We start from the raw sequence: 22,811 nt of genomic DNA, 5'->3' as shown, positions 1-22,811 counted from the left end.
CTGTGTGTTATATATAAGTAATGAAACACTAAATTCTGTTCCTGAAACCAATACTACACTATATGTTAACTTGGATTTAAATTTTTTTTAAATATCTGCATTAATTCACTTACTGAAATAACAACAATAGGATATAAAATAGATAGATTACTCTCTTCAAGCATGTTCAGTAATTTCCGGGTTTCCTCAAAATCAGAGGACATAACCTGAAAGACCAGAAAAATAAAAGTGAAAATAAGTTCTTAAATGATTTAAATGTTAATCCAAGGATAATTAAAAATAAAAGGGAAAAAAATGGAGAGCTTTTACACAAACATCCAAAACATTTATCAAGCTTAGTTTTCACTTTTTGAACAACTTTAAAGGATACCCATTAAGGTCATATTAAAATTTAAACTATTCATTAATTCAAACATGTTTCATCTTATCTGCTTCATACCAGGTAACTGAAAATGGTGTCTAAAGAAAAATTACCCTCTTCTCATTATGGGAACTAGCTTGTTAGAAAATATTATTTTTCCATTTCAAAAGTTAAAAAATAAAACTTCCAAATACATACTGAATAACACATCTATCAAAACTTAAATTCAAGTAAGAATCAAGAAAAAAATTATCTTCCACATTTACATTCATACAGATCCTCAAGTGCTTCCAATAATTTAAATTCACTACTCACATTCACACAAACGTAATTGTAGCATTGCTCTAAGATGATTTGCTCAAGATCTCTGCTAGCAGGACACAGAGCTCCAGAGGTGACTTGTACATGCTAGGAGAAAAAAAAAAAATAGAAGAAAAAGGAGTTTATAAACTAGATAGAAAAACCAAACCAGAACCTAAACGACAGTTAAAAATGAGCACAAAACTACTAGAGACACATAAAGCCAAGAATCATATATAAAAACAAAATAATTCAGGCTACAGTTTATGAAGCTACCAAGAAAAAGACATTTGAACTAGTCCATGAGTAATGATTACTATTTTGATAAACACCAATATAGCTAAAGTAAATAGTTTTAAGTAGGAAAAGCTAGAGGTTATATGCAGGGACAACCAAGTAACTGTTTTTTCTTATTCAAAGGATGTACTGCAGAAAATGCTGGACTATTATTAAAAGGTTGGTTAGACAGGGATTGTTGGATGATTCTGGACACATGTTAAATTCTACAGTTACATAGATTTAACTAACCTGGAAAGACTAAAAACAGGAAAGGCAGTAAGAAATTATTATAATAGTGTAAGTATGAGAGAAATAAGACTTGAACTAGGACAATGATAGCAAGAGATGAAGAGATTATTACCAGAGGTGGTCCCAGACTAGATTTAGAATAGTACATATATTACAAAAATTTTCCTAATGAGGGGTGCCTGCGTGGCTCAGTCAGTTAAACATCGACTCTTGATTTTGGCTCAGGGGATGATCTCAGGGCTGTGAGATGGAGTCTGAATAGGGGCTCTCCACTCAGCAGGGAGTCTGCTTCAGATTCTTTCTCCCTCTCCTTCTCCTTCCCCCTCTGCCCCTCCCTGTGCACATGTGCACAGTCTCTCAAATCTTTTAAAAAGAAAAATTTTCCTAATGACATTTTTATTCCATATTGCTCAATATTCTAATTAACTTCCATTTTTTTCTTCTTATAACAATATGAACAAAAATGTAATTACTAAACAAAGGAAGTGTTTTATCTATACTAGTCTAATTCCCCAGAAAGTCACATTTCGGTAGTTAGTACTGGCATTACATTTAGAAGTCTTTACAATCTACTATTCTAAAATAGAAAGCTTGTCACTTAGTAAAACATTAAACCTTGTACTTCTAAGAGCATTACATCGTAAGTAGGATTCATCCTAATTCTATGCAATTTTGACAAAATATTAGAGAAGGGGAAATAAAGGTTTTGAGGTCTTAGCAGTGCTAGAAATTAGTTGGCTCATAAATTTCAAGACTTTTCTTTCAGTTTAAAGTTCTTATTGAGGGGCGCCTGGGTGGCTCAGTCAGTTAATTAAGTGTCTGCCTTCCGCTCACTTCTCCCTGCTTCTCCCTCTCCTCCCCACTTGTGCTCTCTGTCACTACCTCTCTCTCTCAAATAAATAAAATCTTTAAAAAAAAAAAGTTCTTAATGAGTACAAAGTTCAGAGAGAACATTAAAAAAATAATAATAAAACAGTTCCATATGCATCAGCCATATATTGATAATAAAATAGGAAGAAACTGGATTTCATTGTGTAACATTTAGTTTGTTCAAGGAATCACATATTCTAGATATTATAGGGAGACAATTTTCCAAGAGGTTTCTCATATACCCAAACATTTTCAAAGGCATTAATAGCTAATTTACTCCAGATTGACTTTTCAAAGATGTTTGCATAGCAGGCAGATTTGCAAAGATAGGTACATCTCCTCCTGGAGCAAATCTGTTTATGTTCCAGAAAATAAAGGTAAAGTCATCTCTCTCCCTGAGGCAGATCTGCTTGACATTCCAGAATAATAAAGACAATGTCTCTTTTGTAACCGGAGGATGTGCTGGTTTGCCCACCGTCCCTGAATAAGGCAAGTGCTCCCCAATATCAAGAGTCTTCTTTAATGCACCCCACTGAGACAGCACCTAGCTGTAACTGCATTTCCCTGTAGGAACTGCAATTCAAAAAAATCAACACTACACTGTTATATTCCTTAATGCTACTGCTGTAACAAATTGTCTTTTCTCTGAGCACAGAGTTTCAGGTCTTAGCCTGATACTTAAGATATTAGCATGAATGTCTGCATGCACGTATCATATAATTCCTCAGATCCTGCCAAGTTTGACTTAACAGATATACAACAATCATATCAGATCTTAACTTCAAAAATGTAAGTAAATTTGAATTCTAAAAAGTGACCTAATTTAAAATTTTCTTTTTCATATATGTAAATAAGGTCTAGGATGAGAACATGAGAGATATTTAGCTTTGTAAGTACTGAAATGGAGAAAATTCTTAAGGACAGGGTATGGGATCCTTGCACACAGAAACATCCTGTTTTTACTGCTAGCAAATAATAAATAGGCATTTTAAACTTACAACAGTTTTTTTTTTTTAAGAAAAAAGTCATTTCAAGAAAAATGGTCTATGTTCTTAAAACCAACAACTTGAAAAAGGTAAAAAAAAAAAAAAAAAAAAAAAATCCAAAAATTCCACTACCTCGTAACTTCAACGTTCGATAAATATCATTCCCACAACTCTCTATTAATATATGCAGTAGGACAAAAGGATGCAGGAACAAAAGCAGTAATAGATTCTAATGAGATGACATTCCTGTTTTTTTTTTTTTATCTAGTTAGGAAAGAAAATTGAATAGAGTAAACCTGAAGATGATGCTAAGCTTCAGATTATTTTCCAGAGCACTAAGCTTCTAAATATTAAGAAAAGGTAGCATGGAGAGCATTAAGACATTGGATTTTTAATGGCAACGAATTTCATTTGTCAGTATTTGTTGACCTCCTTCTATGAGGGGGAAACAAATAACACATTTTAACTTTCACCTCAAGCCTGGTTCTGGTCATATTATTTTTACCCTGACAGGATTTATTATACTCACATTCTATTCTAGAACCATAATACCCACAATGCAGACATATCTACATCCCAAAACACTTTTTATACAAAATTTCTCCATTTCTAAGTTCTTTTTAATTCACTTCTTCATGTGATGAACTGTATCTGCAAGGAATTTTTTTAGTTGGTCTTGTTTTTTACAAAAGCCTCGACATTTTTAGATTCTTTGACTTTTTGCTTTTAGACTCAAAGAAGAGACATTTGGGAAGAAAAGTTTGGTTCCCTCTCTCCCTCACAGATCTGTAGTCACTGCTCCACCACCACCAAGCGCCGTGTACTATCCTGATACTTAGACTCCGTTTCTCGTTCACCTATGTTACCTGATAGATCTCAACATCAGTAGTTCTAATAATACATGTAGACATTGTATTTTATTTTTCCCCTCATCATCTTTATAATGGACAATTTGGCTGATGGTCACATCCTTGGATTCCACTTGCATTCCCTCCAAAGTTCATAGGCACAGCTTCATTGTATTTGGATAGTGAATATTGTGGAGATGCAAGAGGTCAAGCAGAGTTTTTCTTTAAGTTTTGATTTTGGTTTTTGGCACCTAGGTCCCTGTCTGAAGAATTCTTTATGAGGAAATTCAAAATCCTAACCAAAATCAGTACATGCTTACTTGGCAATTGTTATTCCTCAATTTTCCCACAGCTATGCCCATTTGGTCTTACAGAATTAGTCATTTCAAGGAAATATTCTTCTAGCTTTGAGAATAAGCATTATCCATATGTTGGATGCCTTTATCATCATTCACATCTATTCTCTTTAATTTTTACTTAGAGCACACTGTAATTATCTTAAGTTTCCTGCTATAATAACCTGGTATCAGTTGTATTCTATTTCTCATCTGCTAAGTAGTTCTAAAATAGTGTTGCTCTAGTCTTAATTTTATTTCCTCTGATAACTGTATTCATCTCTTGCAATGCCATCTTTGAAGTTTGTTTTTAGCCTTCTTGAATTCAAATTTTTACTGAATTCTACAGAACAAAAGGTATGAGAATATTTTGGGGGTAGGGAAAGCATTGATGTTTCTTTCATATTTTTAAAATCTGATTTGCATGTGCTGCAATTCTTTTTAGTATGAATTATAGAGTTCCCTAATTTTTTTTCATAAGTTGCAGAGTTAAAAAAAAAAATGGTGGGCACTGAAAATTTTCCCTACCTCTGCTGCTGTACCACAAAGATTTAAGGGATTTTCTCTGACTTTTCCCTGGCCTTCATTTCAGCCCCTCAATCTACTTTTCCCTCAATTAAAATTTAAGAATTATCTGGATAATCACCATTGCCCTATAACAATGTCTTGCAGATCCATGAGTAGGGTTTAGAAGACAGGATGAGCCAGATCAAGGTTCCAGTAGATTCAGGGACTGTCAAGGGCCCCTTTGTGATTCAAAAACAACAGTGTTCATGCTGTGTCATCACATGATGATAGAGGCAAGGAAACTCTTGGGGGTCTCTTTTGTAAGAGAACTAAGGCCTTCATGAAGGCTCCATCCTCATGACCTAATCATCTCCCAAAGGCCCCACTTCCTAACACCACCACAGTGGGGTTAGGATTTCAACACATAAATTGTGGGGGAGAACCCATTCAGTCTATAGCACTTGCGTATTACACATTCTCCAAAAAAAAAAAAAAAAAAGCATTCAATAAATGTTAAGAGTATTTTCAGTTTAATATTTCTAAAACCGAGCTTCATTTCATTTTTTTCAATTAAAAACATTTAAGAACATTCGATTATATATATACATGTATGTGTTTAGATTAAATCTCAAGTTCTATAATTGTTAAAGTCCTCCATAATCTACTTATATTCTGTTCAAATCCTAACCATGCAACTTTACTTATCAACACTACTTGTCAACAAAAATATTCTTTACGGCCACTTTCTTCTATTGTCACAAACACTGGACCCTTTCTCGCCTGTGATGGCTTCAGCCCATACTGACTTCAATATATACTTGTTCCCTTGTTAAAGCTTTGTTTCTTAAACTTAATTATAACAGTTAATAAATACAACATAAGCTGCTAGAATACAGGATATAGATATATGGAGGCACAATTCCCAGCCAATGTTAACTTTTGTTATTATTAAGATATATTTGTTCTACTATTAATGAATTAAAATTCCAGTTAAAAGTTTCATCATCTAGGGCCTACAAACTAAGACAGATATGCACACACAAGTATTAAATAGTAACATTTTCTTTTTTTTTTTTTTTTTAAAGATTTTATTTATTTATTTGACAGAGACCGAGACAGAGACAGCGAGAGGAGGAACACAAGCAGGGGGAGTGGGAGAGGGAGAAGCAGGCCTCCCGCTGAGCAGGGAGCCCGATGTGGGACTCGATCCCAGGACCCTGGGATCATGACCTGAGCCGAAGGCAGTCGCTTAACCAACTGAGCCACCCAGGCGCCCAATAGTAACATTTTCTTACCACCTTTAAAAAACAAACAGAAACACTGCAATTGATTTCTTCCTAAAATTGACACTCTAAAGAACTGTTTCCAGTTAAGTGTAATTCTTCTTTTTTTTTTTATCATATTCCTTTTCTCCCACCCAGAAAATATTTTCCATGCTTGAGTTAAAAAAAAAAAAAAAACACTTAGATTTACCTAAATATAAAAAAGAGTCTTGGACACCTTTAATAAACAAAGACCACATTAGACAATGCTATTAGGTTGTTTATGAAAACGCTCTATGATATCATTTCATGCTGTCATTCCTAATGTTTCCACACTCAAACACAACAAATGGAAAAATCTGCTGGCTAGAAGAACTCCTTGTTCTGTAAATATTTTGGTTCAAAGAACATTTAAACAATATTTAAAACAACCTTCCAGTATGTTCAGTAAAATTAAAGAGGTATACCAAAAAACAAAAAAACCATGAAGTACTTTCCTTACGTCATGACAAATAAGAATTTAGAAAAGATTTACTATTAACGAAATGTGCAACCATCTGAATACTAAAAATACTATTTAAAGCATGGCTATTAGAAAAGGAAATGGATTGTCAAAAAATGTTTTCCATTTCAAGAAGAGTTAAGGTTTAACTAAGGCTGAAAGACCTTGGTTCAAGTCCCATGAGTCAGAGGCTCCAAAATATGTTTCTGAAAAGTCAACCTTCTTTTTACAGAACATGTTGGCTGGACCATCTATAAATCTGATTCCATTAATTTCTCACCTCCCTCCCATCCAAACAATGGCACTACTGTGGGCATAAATGAGCAAATAAGAGCAAAATACACTTTCTACTCTGTAGACAATAATAACAATTAAAAGTCTTGTGGGCACCTGGGTGGCTCAGATGGTTAAGCGTCTGCCTTCGGCTCAGGTCATGATCCCAGGGTCCTGGGATCGAGTCCCACATCGGGCTCCCGGCTCAGCGGGGAGCCTGCTTCTCCCTCTGACCCTTGCCCCTCTCATGCTGTTTCTCTCTCGCTCTCTAAAAAATAAATAAAATCTTAAAAAAAAAAAAAAAAAAAGTCTTGTGGTTGCCAAGGGCAACCCCAGTGAGCTGGGGTAGAAGAAATGGAGATATTGGTCTCCGGGTACAAAGTTTCAGTTATGCAAGATGACTAAGTTCTGGAGGTCTAATGTAGAACATGATGACCATAATTAACAATATTGTATTGTATACCTGAAATTTACTGAAGATAGATCTTAAGTTCTGACAAAAACCAAAAAAATAAATAAAACACAAAAAACAGTAATTATGTGAAGTGATGAATATGTTAACTACTTTGACCGTGATGACCATTTCAAAGTGTATATGTACATCTTAATATATATATAATCATATATATAATTTTTATTTGTCAATTATATCTCAATAAAGCTGAAGAAAAAGTATCTTTCTATACTGCAAATCCACATTTTTGAAAGGCATCTTCTGCCAACTGTGACTGCTGAGACTGGGCCATCAGTTCATCACTCAGTGTGTTTATCTCTAGTGTGTGAATGCTGTTCCTGGACCTTCTGAGGTTAACAGCCCAGATCTTCTCCTTCTCCATTTTTAGCAATTTTCACCTGAGAAACTCCTTTAATAAGCATTCATTATTTTCTACTCTTGCAATGCCAGTTAATCTTTACTTCATGGTTATTTTTAGGCTTTTGTGGACGTTTTGCCCACCTAATGCTGAGCATTTACTATTTTTTATTTTTTTAAGATTCAGCATTAAAGCCCTTTTTGTAGTTAAGAGCCCGGTCTTTGGAGCCAAGCTCCCTGGCTCTGAAACAAGCTCTACAACCAGCTTTCTGTGTGACTTTGGGTGAATTACTTAAGCCCTGTGGATCAGTCTACTCATCAGTAAAATAAACTCTTCAGAATTGATAAGAGGGTTAATTAATATATGAGAGTTAAGGATTAACTTTTCCAGAACTTCTTCCCTATAGGTGAGCTTCCTGGGAAGCTGAGCTTCCCGGGAAGCTTTAGAGGAAAAAAGCTTTAAGAAAATAAATCTTAGTGCATTTTTGAGGTGATAAATGAACCAGATTACCATTCTGCCATGTTATGTAAGTTATGGGCCTCCAAATATGAACAGTGAGCTGGTACATCATACCAGTAGACTGCTACTTCACAAGCTGCCACCAAAGACTCAGACCCTAGCCCATTGGATATACCAAAGTCTTGACCTTCACTTAGTCCTAAAAATGCTGGGCAGGCAGAACAGCATTAGAACCAAGGTTCTGCCATGTCACAACAATGCTGGATTCCAGTACCTTATCACACCAGAGGAAGGGCTGGTACTTCCTTGCTTATGCAGCTTAAAAGCCACAGTGCATGAAGACTGGAGTCTAACATTAGCCCTTAAGGTCCTTTTGCAATGTTACATAAGGCAATGGTCACTGTCTCTATTCCTCAGTCCAAGGACTTCCCCCAACAATCACTGTTATAAAAGTTTGAAGTCTAGTGTGAGCGCTGTCATGTCATTCATCTTTGTTTACTTGAATATATTTAAAGCACTAATAACCATCCCTGCACATAGTGCTATATTTAATGTCTGCTATGTTTATTCTACTCACTATTCATTTAACTCCCACTTTTAAATAGCACTTTAACACATCACCACACCTCCATTACCCCTTGGCATTGTATACCTTACATTTGAAGTTTTACCCTTTTTAAGAATCTATGTTAAATATTTTAAACAATTATCTTATTGAAATCACAAAGCACACCTACATATATATCATCATTATACGCACGTTGTGTTACAAAAACTGAGGCACAAAAGTTTAAATAACATGTTTGAGATCATACAACCAGTAAGGGATAGTACTCAGACTAAGGTCTATTTGATCCCCCGGTCCTTTTCCTTAACCTCAATACACTGGGTGTCAGTTTACTCCAGGTGACTATTACCTCATCATGAAAGTCACAAGACATTTACTCAGAGAGAATGATACTACAGATTCCAAAGTCAGCTCAGGAGGAACACCTCATCTGGACAAAGTCATTTGAGTCCTAAGAAGTTTAATTGCTGGGCGCCTGGGTGGCTCAGTTGGTTAAGCGACTGCCTTCGGCTCAGGTCATGATCCTGGAGTTCCTGGATCGAGTCCCGCATCGAGTCCCGCATCGGGCTCCCTGCTCGGCAGGGAGTCTGCTTCTCCCTCTGACCCTCCCCCCTCTCATGTGCTCTCTCTCATTCTCTCTCTCTCTCTCAAATAAATAAATAAAATCTTTAAAAAAAAAAAAAAGTTTAATTGCTGCCATACACAATCTCCTAACTCAGATCATTTTTCTGGGTCCTGGACAGGGAACCAAATATTTAAGAAAGGTCCTCCAATGCCGGTTCTTAGATTTTATCCTGGAAAACAGTCAAGGGTGTCCAAACCACTGCATTCAACACATGCCGAGTAGTTGGTGATGGTAGCAGAAGTGATTACTGTGGTAATAAAACCTTTAAAAAGTCCACCTTTATACATCCCCTTCTCTCTGTTAAAATTCCTTTGAAGGCCATTACGGTTCTGATGCAAAACTATAAGGATTGTGGAATAGAATATACAAACCTCAAGCCTTACAAACCTGAACACTATCTCAACAAATTCAAGGCTCCCATTTCATCATACAAATTATACATCCAAAAGCTGGATATTGTGTCTATAAAAAAAGGTAAAGCTACCAAATGCACATCTGCTCAAGCTTATCTTCCCACCCAGTTTCACTACAGAATGTTATACTTCATATAGCTAGTGGAAAATTTTGTAGTAAATGAGAAATTACTAGCTTTAGCTCATAAGTATTTTTGGCAGGCATATTCTGTATTACCCATTTTGTCATTTTGTAAATGACAAAACATATGTTAAAAAGGTATTTGCAGTAATATGACCTCTTTATTTTTTCCTGGTAATGCATAAAACATTTGGAAGCTGAGTACTGGCAAGATGACATAAACAAATCTTCTGTCTTAATTAAAAATATAAAAGGCAAGAAGAGAGTATCCTATCCACTGATGGATTAGCATTTCATTCATTCAACCAGTAAGTATTTATTGAGGGCTCTGAGCCGGACCGCAGATTGTTCACGGAGATCGTAGCAATGAACTACACAAAGTTTCTGTCCTTGTGGAGCTTACATCATACTGGAAAGATGAAATCAAGTTTAGACTTGTGTTTCTCCAATTTCAATATGCATAAGAATGCCCAGTAATCTTGTTAAAAATAGAGATTTTTATTCCTGTAGACATGTGTTGGGGGTCTAAGAAATCTGCATTTCTAACAAGCTGCCAGCTGATGTTGCTAAAACTGGTTCATGAAACCCACTTTGAAGCAGCAAGAGGTTAGAGAATTTGAACCCACTTTAATCTAAAAGCCCACTCTCATTTTCAGTAGAAATGAGAAAATTTCTCATTTCAAGAGTGTACTTCCATATAGCCATCAGAATATAATTTTAACTTGGACTCTACTGAAGCCATTGCATTTCCGTATCATCTAAAATAAATTACCCACATCTTGATTTAATCAGTATGGCAAATATACATGAGTAACATTAAAGAATTACTTCAACTATTTTTTTCCAAATTCGTAACCAAATTTATAGCATAATCTAATTTACTTTTACAAAATTTTAACTTTTTCTAAGTAACCAGACACTGTCCAGATATATAGAAGTATAATTAGAGCCCATTTCCTATATAATTATGCCCTAATAAAGTATGCACAAGTTATATTCTAGTCATATCATGGATTTAGATTAATTAGAATCAACACCAACAACAGTTTCAAATCAGTTTTATAGATGATTTAAATAGTCTACTGAAGACTACAGTTTATTACATGTAGCCATACATTCATTAGAAATTACAAGTACAACACATATGGCTTTACTCCCAACCCACTGTAAAATTTGAGCATTCATGAAACCTAACAGATTGTTTTAGCAGTTCTTAACTCAGGGCAACTTTGTCAAGTCAGCAAAGTCAGGACACATTTTCAGTTGTCACATGTGGGATAGGAAACTACCACTGACACCTAGCAGATAGAGGACAGGGAGGCTGTCACATATTCTATGATGCACACACTGGCCAACCTCCAAGATAAAAAACTATCTATATAAGTAAATCAAAAGCATAGCTACTGCAAAATCCTGCATTAGATGGAGAGTTCTAGTTTTGGGTATTCAGCATCTATTTGTGAATCAGTATGTGATACCAAAAACAGTAATATTCTAGCAACCTTAAGGCTTTAATATAGTCATTCTTTTTATAAGGGAAATACTAAAATTGATTTTTATCAAGTGTTTTAATATTTTTATCATACCACAAATGTGACAAGTGTATATTCAAAATGAGTAGGTAAAAGGAGGTATATATTAAAACCAGATTTGCAACTCAGTAAGCTCTTTATCTTGTTTTTTCACTGTCTTTAATTTTAAATTAGATAGCAAATACACCATAAGAAACCATAAGCAGCTACAATCGTGTATGAGCAGCTTAGTGATTTCACATGCTCTTCTATCACAGAGGAACTATCCACTAGATTAACTTTTAGGGAATATTTAATACCATCCCAACACTTGTACAATCCAAATACTACCACTGTAATTGTTCAAATCCTACATAGTAAGCAAAAAAATTTTCATTATTGTATTTTCCTCTCTACCAAGAAATGTAATTCCCATATTTACATAGAAAATAAAATTTCCATGTCATACAACTTTTCATTATAAGCTGTAACCTATTGAATATACATTATTTAGTGTATAGGTCCAAAATGTTTTTATAATATTAAAGATAAATTACTTTTTAGGCAAAAGTAACTAAAAAAAGATCATGTGACTTATTTCAGAAGTGTGTGAACACGTGCACACTTGAGGATATTTTTTAAGCCGTATATGCCCAGTTAATAAAGAAAGGTAAATTTGTATCTTGATGTAGAATCCTATTTTAGGTTCTAAAGAACAAACCTTAAAGTGTTGCTTATGGACCTATTTCTTCACCCCACTTCAGAGCCCCCTCTGCACAGCTCATTTCCTCATCTCTCTCTCTCTCCCCCTCCCTCCCTCTCCTTCTCCCCCTCTCTCCCTCCTTTCCTGACAGAAGGCCTCTGGACACCAACTTTAACTTCATCACTCTGGCTGACTCCAGTTCATCTCATCTCTCCAACATCTGCTCTTTGCCCTTCCCTTCCCTCCTTTTGTGAAAATAGTTGTCTTCTGGCTGGGAAATCAATTAAAACTTCTTGGGCGTACTTTTCTAAACTCCTCTCAACAGTTCACGTGATTGATGGATGCCCAGCGGCTATCTCTTTATCTCCAGAAATGTATTTGGCTGACATCCAGGTGGAGAGGTTTTCCAGAAGCTTGCTTGTTCATCATCCTCTCACCATTAACCACAACTATGTATCTGGTTCTCACCATATATACGGCCTTGTGCAAGGATCAGTGATAAAAGAAATGGTGAGAGAGATGGGTATAAGAATATAACAATAAAAGGCAGAACATGCACAGTGACACCACTGCTGATGAGTAGTTTAGGAAGTCCAAGAACTGGAAAAATGGGGACAACTTCATGAAAAGAGTTATTAAACTGAGTCTCAAATGAAATCTGAAGCTGACTAATAGGGATGGAAATATAATTAAACAGAATGCTAGGTGAAAAGGACAGAAAACTACAGAATTTCAAGGCATGAGCAAGATAGTATGTTTGACTACAATAGAGAGAATTTAGTGAGTGAAAGGTTCAGTATAGACTATGAAAGAGATCAAATAACTGGTCAAGCTGTATAGACTTTGACTCATAGACAATGAACAGCCACTGAAAGGATATAGTACCCATCCAAGAGAAAAAGAGATTTGAACTTAAGCAGGCAAGTACTTCCAGGCTTTGGAAACAAGATGCCATGGATAATTTATTATGACTACAAGCTCAAATGGATATATTTGGTTCAGTTTCCCTGGAACAACAAAAACCCAAGAGCCATTATTTAGCTAAAGCCAAGAGAACAATAGAATAAACTACTTTATGGTATTACAAAATAGAGTTATACTGCATACAAATAGTTGAAATGAAATTCATCTCCAAACTCATGAGGGGAGATACAATAATTCAAAGTATAAAATGTTATTTTAAAAAGATGTATCCTATATTTGAAACCAATAAAATCAATAAAGTGAAGTGAAATCACAGTAAATAAGCTCTAAAACTGTATCTCACTTTAAATAGCATAAGAAAACAAGTGAATATATATTATTCATCAGTATCAACTGATGAAGGATAGAAACTATAACTTACACTCCAATGTTTTTTTTTCCAAACATTTTTTCAGTTTTTTATAGACTTTCCTCCTAAACATGTTTACCATGTGTGTATGTAAAATCAATTAATTTCCTGAATTCGAAGAGCTGATTTTTTTACAAATATATGCCCCAGAGTAAATGTTGTGTATTCTTTTGATTTGTTTTAACTCAGCATAACAGTTGTCTAGAACTCGTGAACAATGACCTCATTCCTAAGTGGACAAGGATGCAGAATAGCATTTTTCCAAATTAACCATCTGGTTCCTTGAGAAAGGGTAATATTTCATTATGTGCCTGTGACTCAAAAACATACAGAGACAAAAAACGTAGATATGTATATACAGTACACAAAGTGGTATTTAAGGAGGATTATATTCACTCCCTCATTAATAATGACTCTAAAACTATGACAAGCAGTTGTAATTATAAACTGTTAATTTTATTAAATACAGCATGAATATAATTAATACCATCCCAAGCAACTAGGTGGTCCAATAATTTTGAACATTTTTTTTTTTACCTCTGGAAAACTGATCAGGAAATCTGGCTAACATCCCAAATCAACTCAAAGAAATTAATTGGATGGTCTTCAGCTAGTTTCTGTAGTCTTGTATATACACCAAAACCACATATTCTAACTGAATTGTGTTGGTATTGTTCAGTCAGAAGTCCCACGGTAGTGTTTACTGTGTTATTTCACTATACTTCACTGTGTTCAGCTTCAAAACATGAACAAATCCTTTATCTTTAAAGCAAATATTGTGTTACATGACAAAATAAGCATAAAATAACCCCCATTTTGAATGGGTCTTACCATGTTGCAATGACTTAATTTGTTCTGTTTCCTTCATTTCTGCTCTTATTTCATTAGCTATTTTTGATGTTTTGTTTAACTAGTATGTCATACACTGAATCTAGTTAGGTCTATAAGAAAAAGCACAGATCCATATACTCACTGGCCACAACCTTGAGGGCATTAGGCAAAATAAATTAGGCTGTCTGTATCACAGACAGCCTCAACAAAACCAAAGGATGCCTTACACCCAGGAAAACAAATGTGTCTCAGTCATATCCTGCTAGTCATTGGTTGTTACACAGAACAGTAATGAAATTATGTGCTCCAGGAAACAGGAAGAAGTGGATAAGCAAATACAAGAAAATCTCCTATAGTCCCTGTTTGTTCCAAATATAAGATAAGCATTCTTATCTTAAGATAAGAACTTCATTTCTTTCATTATATCAATGAAAAATGGGTTGAAAAGACCTGGGCTTGTAGGGGTAAATGTGATGTAAGAAAACATTAAATACTACATGTCGTCTTCTACAGAACTTTAAGAAGCAAGAGCCAACATAATCCTTTTATAGATGTAACTGGTTTATATCATTTCCGGCCCAAGTTTTCCATCAGTTCATTTTGCTCTTAGGACAAAATATCGGTAACAACAGTAGCAGCACTGGTGGTGGTAGTAACCTTCACAGAGCCTGTCCCCACGTCCCAACACTTCACCTCCACTTCAACCATAGGAGTCTTCTTTCAGCCCACTCAACACAACTCTCTGAATGCCTTTTACACGCTCTTGCTCCTGGATTTCTCTTAGCTACCTCCTGATTACACTTAGAGGTTTAACTCAATGTCCTATCTGCCAAGAGATTCTAGCTCACTGCTCTCCTTCTGCACTCTAAAGGATTTTCCAGGGCTCTCTCTCACATTAGCATACTTTACTTATTGCTTACAATTGTTTTCACCATTTGTAACTAAACATCTTTAATTCATTTACTGTGTTATCCCCAACTCAACACTATGTTCCAGATAACCCTTGAAGGAACCACACTTGTTTAATTCAACTCCCAGTATCCAGTGACTAAATCTTAACAGGCATGTATTTTTTGGTAAGTAAATTAGGGAATTAAGGACTAATGAAGAATGACCACATTCTTATAAATCCCTTACTACTCAGCAAAGTATATATCATAAACTATTTTTCAGTATTTGTTGAGTTAGGAAACAATGATAACAGACTCCTCCATTACTGTCTTATGTACATTTGGATAGCTCGAGCTCTAAATTAGGTGTGGTCCATGAAATACTTCAAACTCTTTAAGAAATCAAAGAAATATAACAAGCCTGATTATAAAGCCTTGAAATTCAAGTATGAGTGAAATGTTCTTATGTATGGAGGTTAGAAAGGGTGTCCCTTACTTAGTTCCTTATTTTACTTTTTAACCAACCTCTTTCATGTATTTGGTGTGCATCATTAGAGTTTATTCAGTTTGCCTCCTAAGGTAAGTTTCAAAAATCTAGCACAGATAATTATAACACACATACCCAATCTCTTCCTTTAGTTTCAATGGGAATCATTTTTTCTTTTCATGCCAATAAGACAATCCTCCCACTGTGTACTGAGCAGCTCCACACCCTCACTGATCTGCCCAGCAGGTGACTTGATTTCAATCCTGGTGACTTCAGCTTTTTTATATGTTCTTTTCAGAGTGAGACAAAAGCTCTGGGAGGTAAAAATGTTAGAAAATGGGGTGTTTTGTGTTTGTCTGTAAATTATAGGCTGAAAAATGACACAAGATAAATTTTCCCTTATGGGGGAGAAAAATATATAAAATTAAGCAATTCCTTACCCAAGGGGACTTCTTCCTAACATTAGGTATAAACCCTGTTAAACATCTGTTTTTTCAGTTCTTTTGTTTTACCTTTTCTTAGAAGAATATTTAATAGAAATCATAATGAATCAATCAGCACCTGCAGTCAATAGTTATGTGATCTCAGGTAAATCATTAAACCAGAGTTTTCCTCTATTTGTAAAATAAGGGGGGGGTAGATTATTTTAAAGGACTAAGGTACATAGCATATCTCTGGCATATAAAAGGCACTCCAACTGTTAGTGCTGTGGGTGTCTGAAAGAAAACATTTTGTTAAGTCCTTCTGTGGTCTAATGGTTTTTAGGCAAATTTAGAAGCCAGGACAGGGGCGCCTGGGTGGCTCAGTTGGTTAAGTGACTGCCTTCGGCTCAGGTCATGATCCTGGACTCGATCCCGCATCGGGCTCCCGGCTCGGCGGGGAGCCTGCTTCTCCCTCTGACCCTATCGCCTCTCATGCTGTTTCTCTCTATCTCTCAAATAAATAAATAAAATCTTTAAAAAAAAAAGAAGCCAGGACAGATTTTTGAATGACAGCTCCTTCCAAGTCAACCGAGATTCTCTAACTTTACAGAACACACAAAGTTCTTTTTTGTAAATTCTACATGAACTCTTAGTTTTAAAAAATCCAATATATCTCCTCAAAGGAGTATATTACAATTAAGAGGTGCTTGAGAAACAGTGGTACTTTTTTTTTTTTTTCAGATTTACTTAAGTATTTGAGAAAGAGACAGTGAGAGCACACACAAGAGACCACATGAGCAGGAGGGGCAGAAGGAGGGACGGAGAGAATCTCAAGCAAACTCCACACAAAGCACGAAGCCCGAGGCAGGGCTCGATCTCACCACGCTTGAGATCCCACACTTCAAGGACTATGCCACCCAGGCGCCAAATCAGTGGTACTTCTTTCTTTTGAACATCCGCATACATCTTGGTTTTATTAAATGAAAGAAATCCCTAACTTCAAATCAAGCCTAATTTTTTCAAGTTCTAAAGTTATCATGTATATTTATAGATCAACTAGACACTTGAAATTCACTTGAGAGAAATTTAAGTGCTTAAAAATTAGATATATCAAGCAGAGCACATAAAGAATAAAGGAAAGAAGATTCTGGAAAGAGTTGTTCTAATCTTCAAGTCTCTGTAGATCTCTCCATAAAAACAGACAGTACAAGAAAAAACTTCAAAAATGAAAACCTGTAGATGTTATCTATCACAAAACCAGTATAAGTAGGTAGGGATAAACTGTGAGCAACTATAAAGACCCCCACCGTTTAAGATAATGTGCAGGCCAAAGAGGAGGGGTAAAAAGGAGCCCAAAGAAAGTAATACAAAACCATCATCAGGTACTCTCTGGATACCTTAGCAGGCTATTCTGGAAAGAGCAGCAAAAACTCAGAGGCCATCTAGTCTCCAATTCAAAGTTGAAAACAAAGGGGCCACATGAAGTTTCTCACTCTGCTGGGGGATTATTAGGAGTCTGGGCCAAAACTAAGAAAGCACCTTCTAAGTCAAAGCATCAGCCAGAAAAGTCTAAATTCACAGAGGTGCATTAGGAGCCAAAGAGAAGATCCAGGTAAAGGAGAAAGGTAGCAAGGATAGAAACTCAGGAAGAGCACGGCGATCTCTTCCATTTTTCCTGAGCAAGTGAATAAGAAGTATATGCAATTAAGCTATAAAAATTATTCTGACCCACCCCTTCATCTTAAATATAGATTTAAAAAACTCTCTTACTTAAAAAGTAGCAATAAGAGAGGACCTCAAATCTCATAAGAAATAAAAGAATAGAGCACCTCAGTGCTTCAGTCAGTTAAGCATCCAACTCTTGATTTCAGTCATGATCTCAGGGTTGTGAGATCGAGCACCACGTCAGGCTCCGCACTGGCCATGGGGCGTGCTTAAGATTCTCTATCTCCTTCTGCCCCTCCCCATCAGCTCTTGCGTGCATGCACTCTCTCTCAAATGAATGAATGAATGAACGAATGAATGAGTGAGTGAAGAGCCAAATAATGTCCCTACAGGCAATACACACACTTCAGAAAGACATTCACAAAATGAGTGAAAGCTGCAACCCAACATTTAACAATAAGCTAAAACAACAAGAGAACTACAGAAGTCAGAATTGGAATAAATCAGAAATAAGGTGATTAGAACAAGAAAATGGGAAAATGAGAAAATAATGTTTCAGAAATGAAGGGTAAATTAGGAAGAACACAGAAGAAAGTAAATATCAGATTATGCCTGAAGAGAAATATAAAATTTAAATTATGAAAAGTTTAAATTAAAACATTTTTTAAAAACCAAGAGAAAGTAATAGCTATAAAGATAGGCAAACAAATAGGAATGTCAGAAAAAGAAAACTAAAGTAATGGAATGAATGCTAAAACAGTAATGCCATGACAATTTCATGAAATAAAAAGAAATGAAATTATACTCTACAAGAACACATAGTGTACATAGGTATATTAACCCAAAAGGGCCAACACTAAGAAAATTCTAGTACAGTTGGACTTTAAAGAAAAAAAATTCACCGGGCATCCAGGCAAAGAGACCAGATCCAAACACCTCATGATAGAAAACAATGCAGAACCATATTTAAGGTGTTCAGGGTGTAAGTTTTGAACCAATGTTTTCATTGAGCCAAAATCAACTTGTACATTTTTAACCACAGAATAATTTTATTCACATGCAAGAACTTGGACTACTGTGTCGAGGAGCCCTCCCTGGGAAATCTCCTGGAGCATTAGTTTCAGAGAACCAAAATGATCTGCAAAATATCAACGTAAGTCTTCTTAAAACTAAAGAAGCATTTACTTATAAATCTAAGAATAAGTAATGGTTGTGAGGGAAACAACATAGTATGTAATCACATATAAATGGAAGAGAATATAAAAAAGGCTTGCTGTTATTTTAAAGGTGTTAGCGGGTAGTTAATTAAAAGACACTAATTCAGATTAGATACTGAAAGCAGAGGTAGCAGGAAGATGACACTAGTTATTTTCCACACTGCCCAGAAGAGAGACCCATTAGACAAGAGCCAAAAGAATTTAAATTAATATTAGTAAAAGACAAAGGTATTTCATAGGAATATTTATACAAAGGTAGTCAAAGGAGGACAGGAGAAAAATCTTAATAAATACAAAACAATACTTATTATACAGATACTGATAAACAGTAAAAAGAATAAACCATAAAACTTCAAGAAAACTGGTTACCCAGAAAAGAAGGAGGCAACAGGGTACAGAAGACAGTGACAAAAGTTAGACTTCTTTGAGTGCAATTTGTTTTGTAGGTTTGATTTTGATAAAAGATCATATAAAATTATAAAAAATTTCTTTTGGGGGCGCCTGGGTGGCTCAGTTGGTTAAGCGACTGCCTTTGGCTCAGGTCATGATCCTGGAGTCCTGGGATCGAGTCCCACATCGGGCTCCCTGCTCAGCAGGGAGTCTGCTTCTCCCTCTGACCCTCCCCCCTCTCATGCTCTCTCTATCTCAGTCTCTCTCTCAAATAAATAAATAAAATCTTTAAAAAAAAATTTCTTTTGAAAAAGAAATGTCTAAAAATAAGCCAAATGATTTTGTGTATCTAGATAGCATCATAACCAATTAGAAGTACATATCAAATGACTGGAGAACACATTAATTTGATTGTAAATCCTAAACACGATATACCCTTAAGACAGTGAAGGAAAAAATACCTTACATTATTCTCAGGAATCAATTAGCATGAAATAAAGCAAATGTGTTATGTTGGAATTATAGAAAACACTAAATTTCACCACTAGAGAAAGGTGACAGAGATAAAACACATTTTTAAAAAATCTACATTCCCATTTCTAATTTCAGTTGGAAACATCTATAAGAATCAAGGATGTGTTTTATTTTTAACAAATGACAGAAACTGTATTCTACCCCTGTTCAGCAAAATAAAAATTGGAAACAATAACCAGTTTAGTAGCAGCCAGCTAGAGAACTGGTTGATTCTAGGTTTGGCCAGGAAATGAATCTAGAGGTCAAGATGAATCTAGAATATCATGTCACATCAGAAAGCAGGAAAATTATCAAACTATTAGCATAATGAGAAAAGGATTCAAGCTAACTTGAAGAGGCTTCTAATGAATGGCCAAAACTGGACCATTTGAGCATTAGTAAAAGTATAACTGCTATGCATTGAATCACATCAAATGCATTTTAAAATCATGACTCTATCTATAATCTTTAAGAATAAAAAACCCCATTGATAATCTCCAGAGCAGAAGCCACAATTCCACTTTTTCATTTCACTTTGTATCATTTTGCAACCTTTATATAATAATGACTCTAGGCACTGGTGTCTGCCTACACCAAAGAAATACAAAAGACTGAACTTAGGTACTTCTTGGGAGAAGTATACATCACCACCTTTGAAAAAGAAAATGATGTATTTTTTGCCAAGGAAAACTTTAGTCTGAATCTGAACAAACCTCTAGATCTTACTATAATTTCCAGAATATACAGGTGATAGACAGACATGATAAGTGACACCACAGGGTCGCAAACAGTAAAACCCCTAATGTGGGCATTTCTAAAAGACAGTTTACTAAAAAAAAAAAAAAAAAAAATGGAGATAAAAGCTATAGATTAAAAGGAACTCAAGAGATATACAAACCAATGGTTATTTGCAAGGGGAGCTGCAGAGGGAGAAGCAGGGAACCCGATACAGGGCTTGATCCAGGACTCTGGGATCATGACCTGAGCCAAAGGCAGCCGCTTAACCAACTGAGCCACCCAGGTGCCCCAGTTTGTGGACAATCTTGAAAGAGAATGAAAGGTACATTGAAAGATACAATGATTCCAACAAGTGGGAAACAAAAAGGATAAAATATATAGCAGAAATGGAGAAAAGTGAACTGCTGGACATGTAAAGATATTCGGGCACAATTATGGATATTTTGGAGATAATTATATGATCATAGTTTAAAAGATGAAATCTTTTTTGTACATATACATACTGAGATATTTACAGATGAAAAGATAGGATAGCTGAAATTTTCATCAGCATAATCGGAGGGGTGTAAATGAGTAGAGAGAAAACAAGATTGGTCATGAGTTGATAATTGTTGAAGCTAGATACATGAGTATTCTTAATATTCTCTTTTTTTAAGTATGTAATTGAAATTTTCCATCATCAAAAGTGACACCTGGGTTAAGCACCTAGGTGGTTCAGTAGTTTGGGCATCCAACTCTTGATTTGGACTCAAATTATGATCTCAGGGTCATTAGGTCAAGACCCATGTCAGGCTCCATGCTCGGTGGGGGGGTCTCCTTGCGATTCTCTCTATGCCGCCTCTCCCTCTGGTCCCCACCACCCCCTGAGCTCACACGTGTTCTAAAAACAAACAAACAAAAATCTTAAAAAAAAAAGTGACAGAGGGAGGGAGTAGCAAAGGAAAAGAAAATATAGAAATGAAGCCTAGTAAAAGCTCAGAAACTATTTCTGAAGCTGTGAAGAATATGTTAAGACTATTATCTATTTTGTGGGCTCATTTCTTTTAAAATTAAGTCAATATTTAGGATGTTTTATCAGATTATACAACAGGTCACCTAGGGTTATACTATGGAATGATCAACATAAAAACCTAAAAAAAGTAGTCAATGACTCTTTACTAGAATTTGAAAATTTGTTAGGCTGGTTTATATTGGATAGAACTGTATTTAATTCAGGTGATTAAACTCATTTCTTGTTTAGAGTATGTCCTTAGGCTGTTGGTTTTGGCTAGTCAGCTCCATCTGTCAGTCACTGATTTGAAAACTATTCGGTCTCACATTGAGGTCTTTCATCCATTTTGAGTTTATCTTTGTGTATGGTGCCAAAGACACAGATGTAGTGAAAAGAAGGGCCATATGCACCCCAACGTTCAGAGCAGCAATGTCCGCAATAGCCAAACTGTGGAAAGAGCCAAGGTGCCCTTCAACAGACGAATGGATAAAGATGTGGTCCATATCTACAAATGGGATATTACTCAGCCATCAGAAAGGATGAATACCCAACTTTTACATCTACATGGATGTGACTGGAGGAGATTATGCTAATGAAATAAGTCAAGCAGAGAAAGTCAATTATCATATGGTTTCACTTATTTGTGGAACATAAGGAATAGCATGGAGGACATTAGGAGAAGGAAAAGGAATAATGAAGGGGGGGAAATCGGAGGGAGAGATGAACCACGAGAGACTATGGACTCTGAGAAACAAACTGAGGGTGTTAGAGGGGAGGGGGGATGGGTTAGCCCGGTAATGGGTATTAAGGAGGGCACGTACTGCATGGAGCACTGGGTGTTATACGAAAACAATGAAGCGTGGATCACTACATCAAAAACTAATGATGTATGGTGACTAACATAATAAAATACAATAAAAAAAAAAAGAAAACTATTTGGATGTTTCTGATCAACTCTGGTGTTTGTCATATAGAATATATGATAAACTTGAGTACTAAGGACTAGTTTTCATATCAAATAGATTGGGCCTCCATTTATTTAAGGAATTACAGTGTGGTCGGATAATGATTTCTAATAGAGAAGACTCAGACTTAAATATAGTACTGCTTCTCATGTACAGGAAACTAGGATAGCCATGGTAGTGGGTATTTTCTTTTCTAACTTAGTAACAAATTTATGTTTGTGGCAGACAACTTCTAAAAGAGACCCACTAAAAATTCCCCCACCTCTCAATATTCACAATCTCACATAATCCCCTCCTCTTGAGTGTGGGTTGAATATACTGACTCACTTTGAATGAAGACAATAGGACACAAGTGATGGGGTGTTACTTTTAAGATCAAGTTACA

General features: G+C 35.6%; 1 protein-coding gene across 6 annotated transcripts in view; it reads right to left on the bottom strand.

Annotated features, from left to right (window-relative positions):
* CRPPA (CDP-L-ribitol pyrophosphorylase A) overlaps positions 1–22,811 on the bottom strand; it is a 278,958-nt gene that overhangs the window by 129,023 nt on the left and 127,124 nt on the right. For 4 of the 6 annotated variants that reach the window (XR_014139315.1, XM_081800461.1, XM_081800459.1 and 1 more), the window contains 2 exons: positions 677–769; positions 114–206 (listed from right to left, as the gene is read on the bottom strand). The exons of 1 other annotated variant lie outside the window; for it this stretch is intronic. Coding sequence is in view for 3 of the 5 variants with exons in the window: in XM_081800461.1 (XP_081656587.1) it covers positions 114–206; positions 677–769 (186 nt within the window). In the remaining 2 variants the exon portion in view is untranslated. The remainder of the gene's footprint in view (positions 1–113; positions 207–676; positions 770–22,811) is intronic. One more of the 6 variants, XR_014139316.1, reaches the window with a different exon arrangement.

Source organism: Leptonychotes weddellii, chromosome 12, assembly GCF_054177405.1.
Source record: "Leptonychotes weddellii isolate Sample4059 chromosome 12, ASM5417740v2, whole genome shotgun sequence".
NCBI lineage: Eukaryota > Metazoa > Chordata > Mammalia > Carnivora > Phocidae > Leptonychotes > Leptonychotes weddellii.
This window is presented reverse-complemented; position numbering and strand designations above follow the sequence as displayed.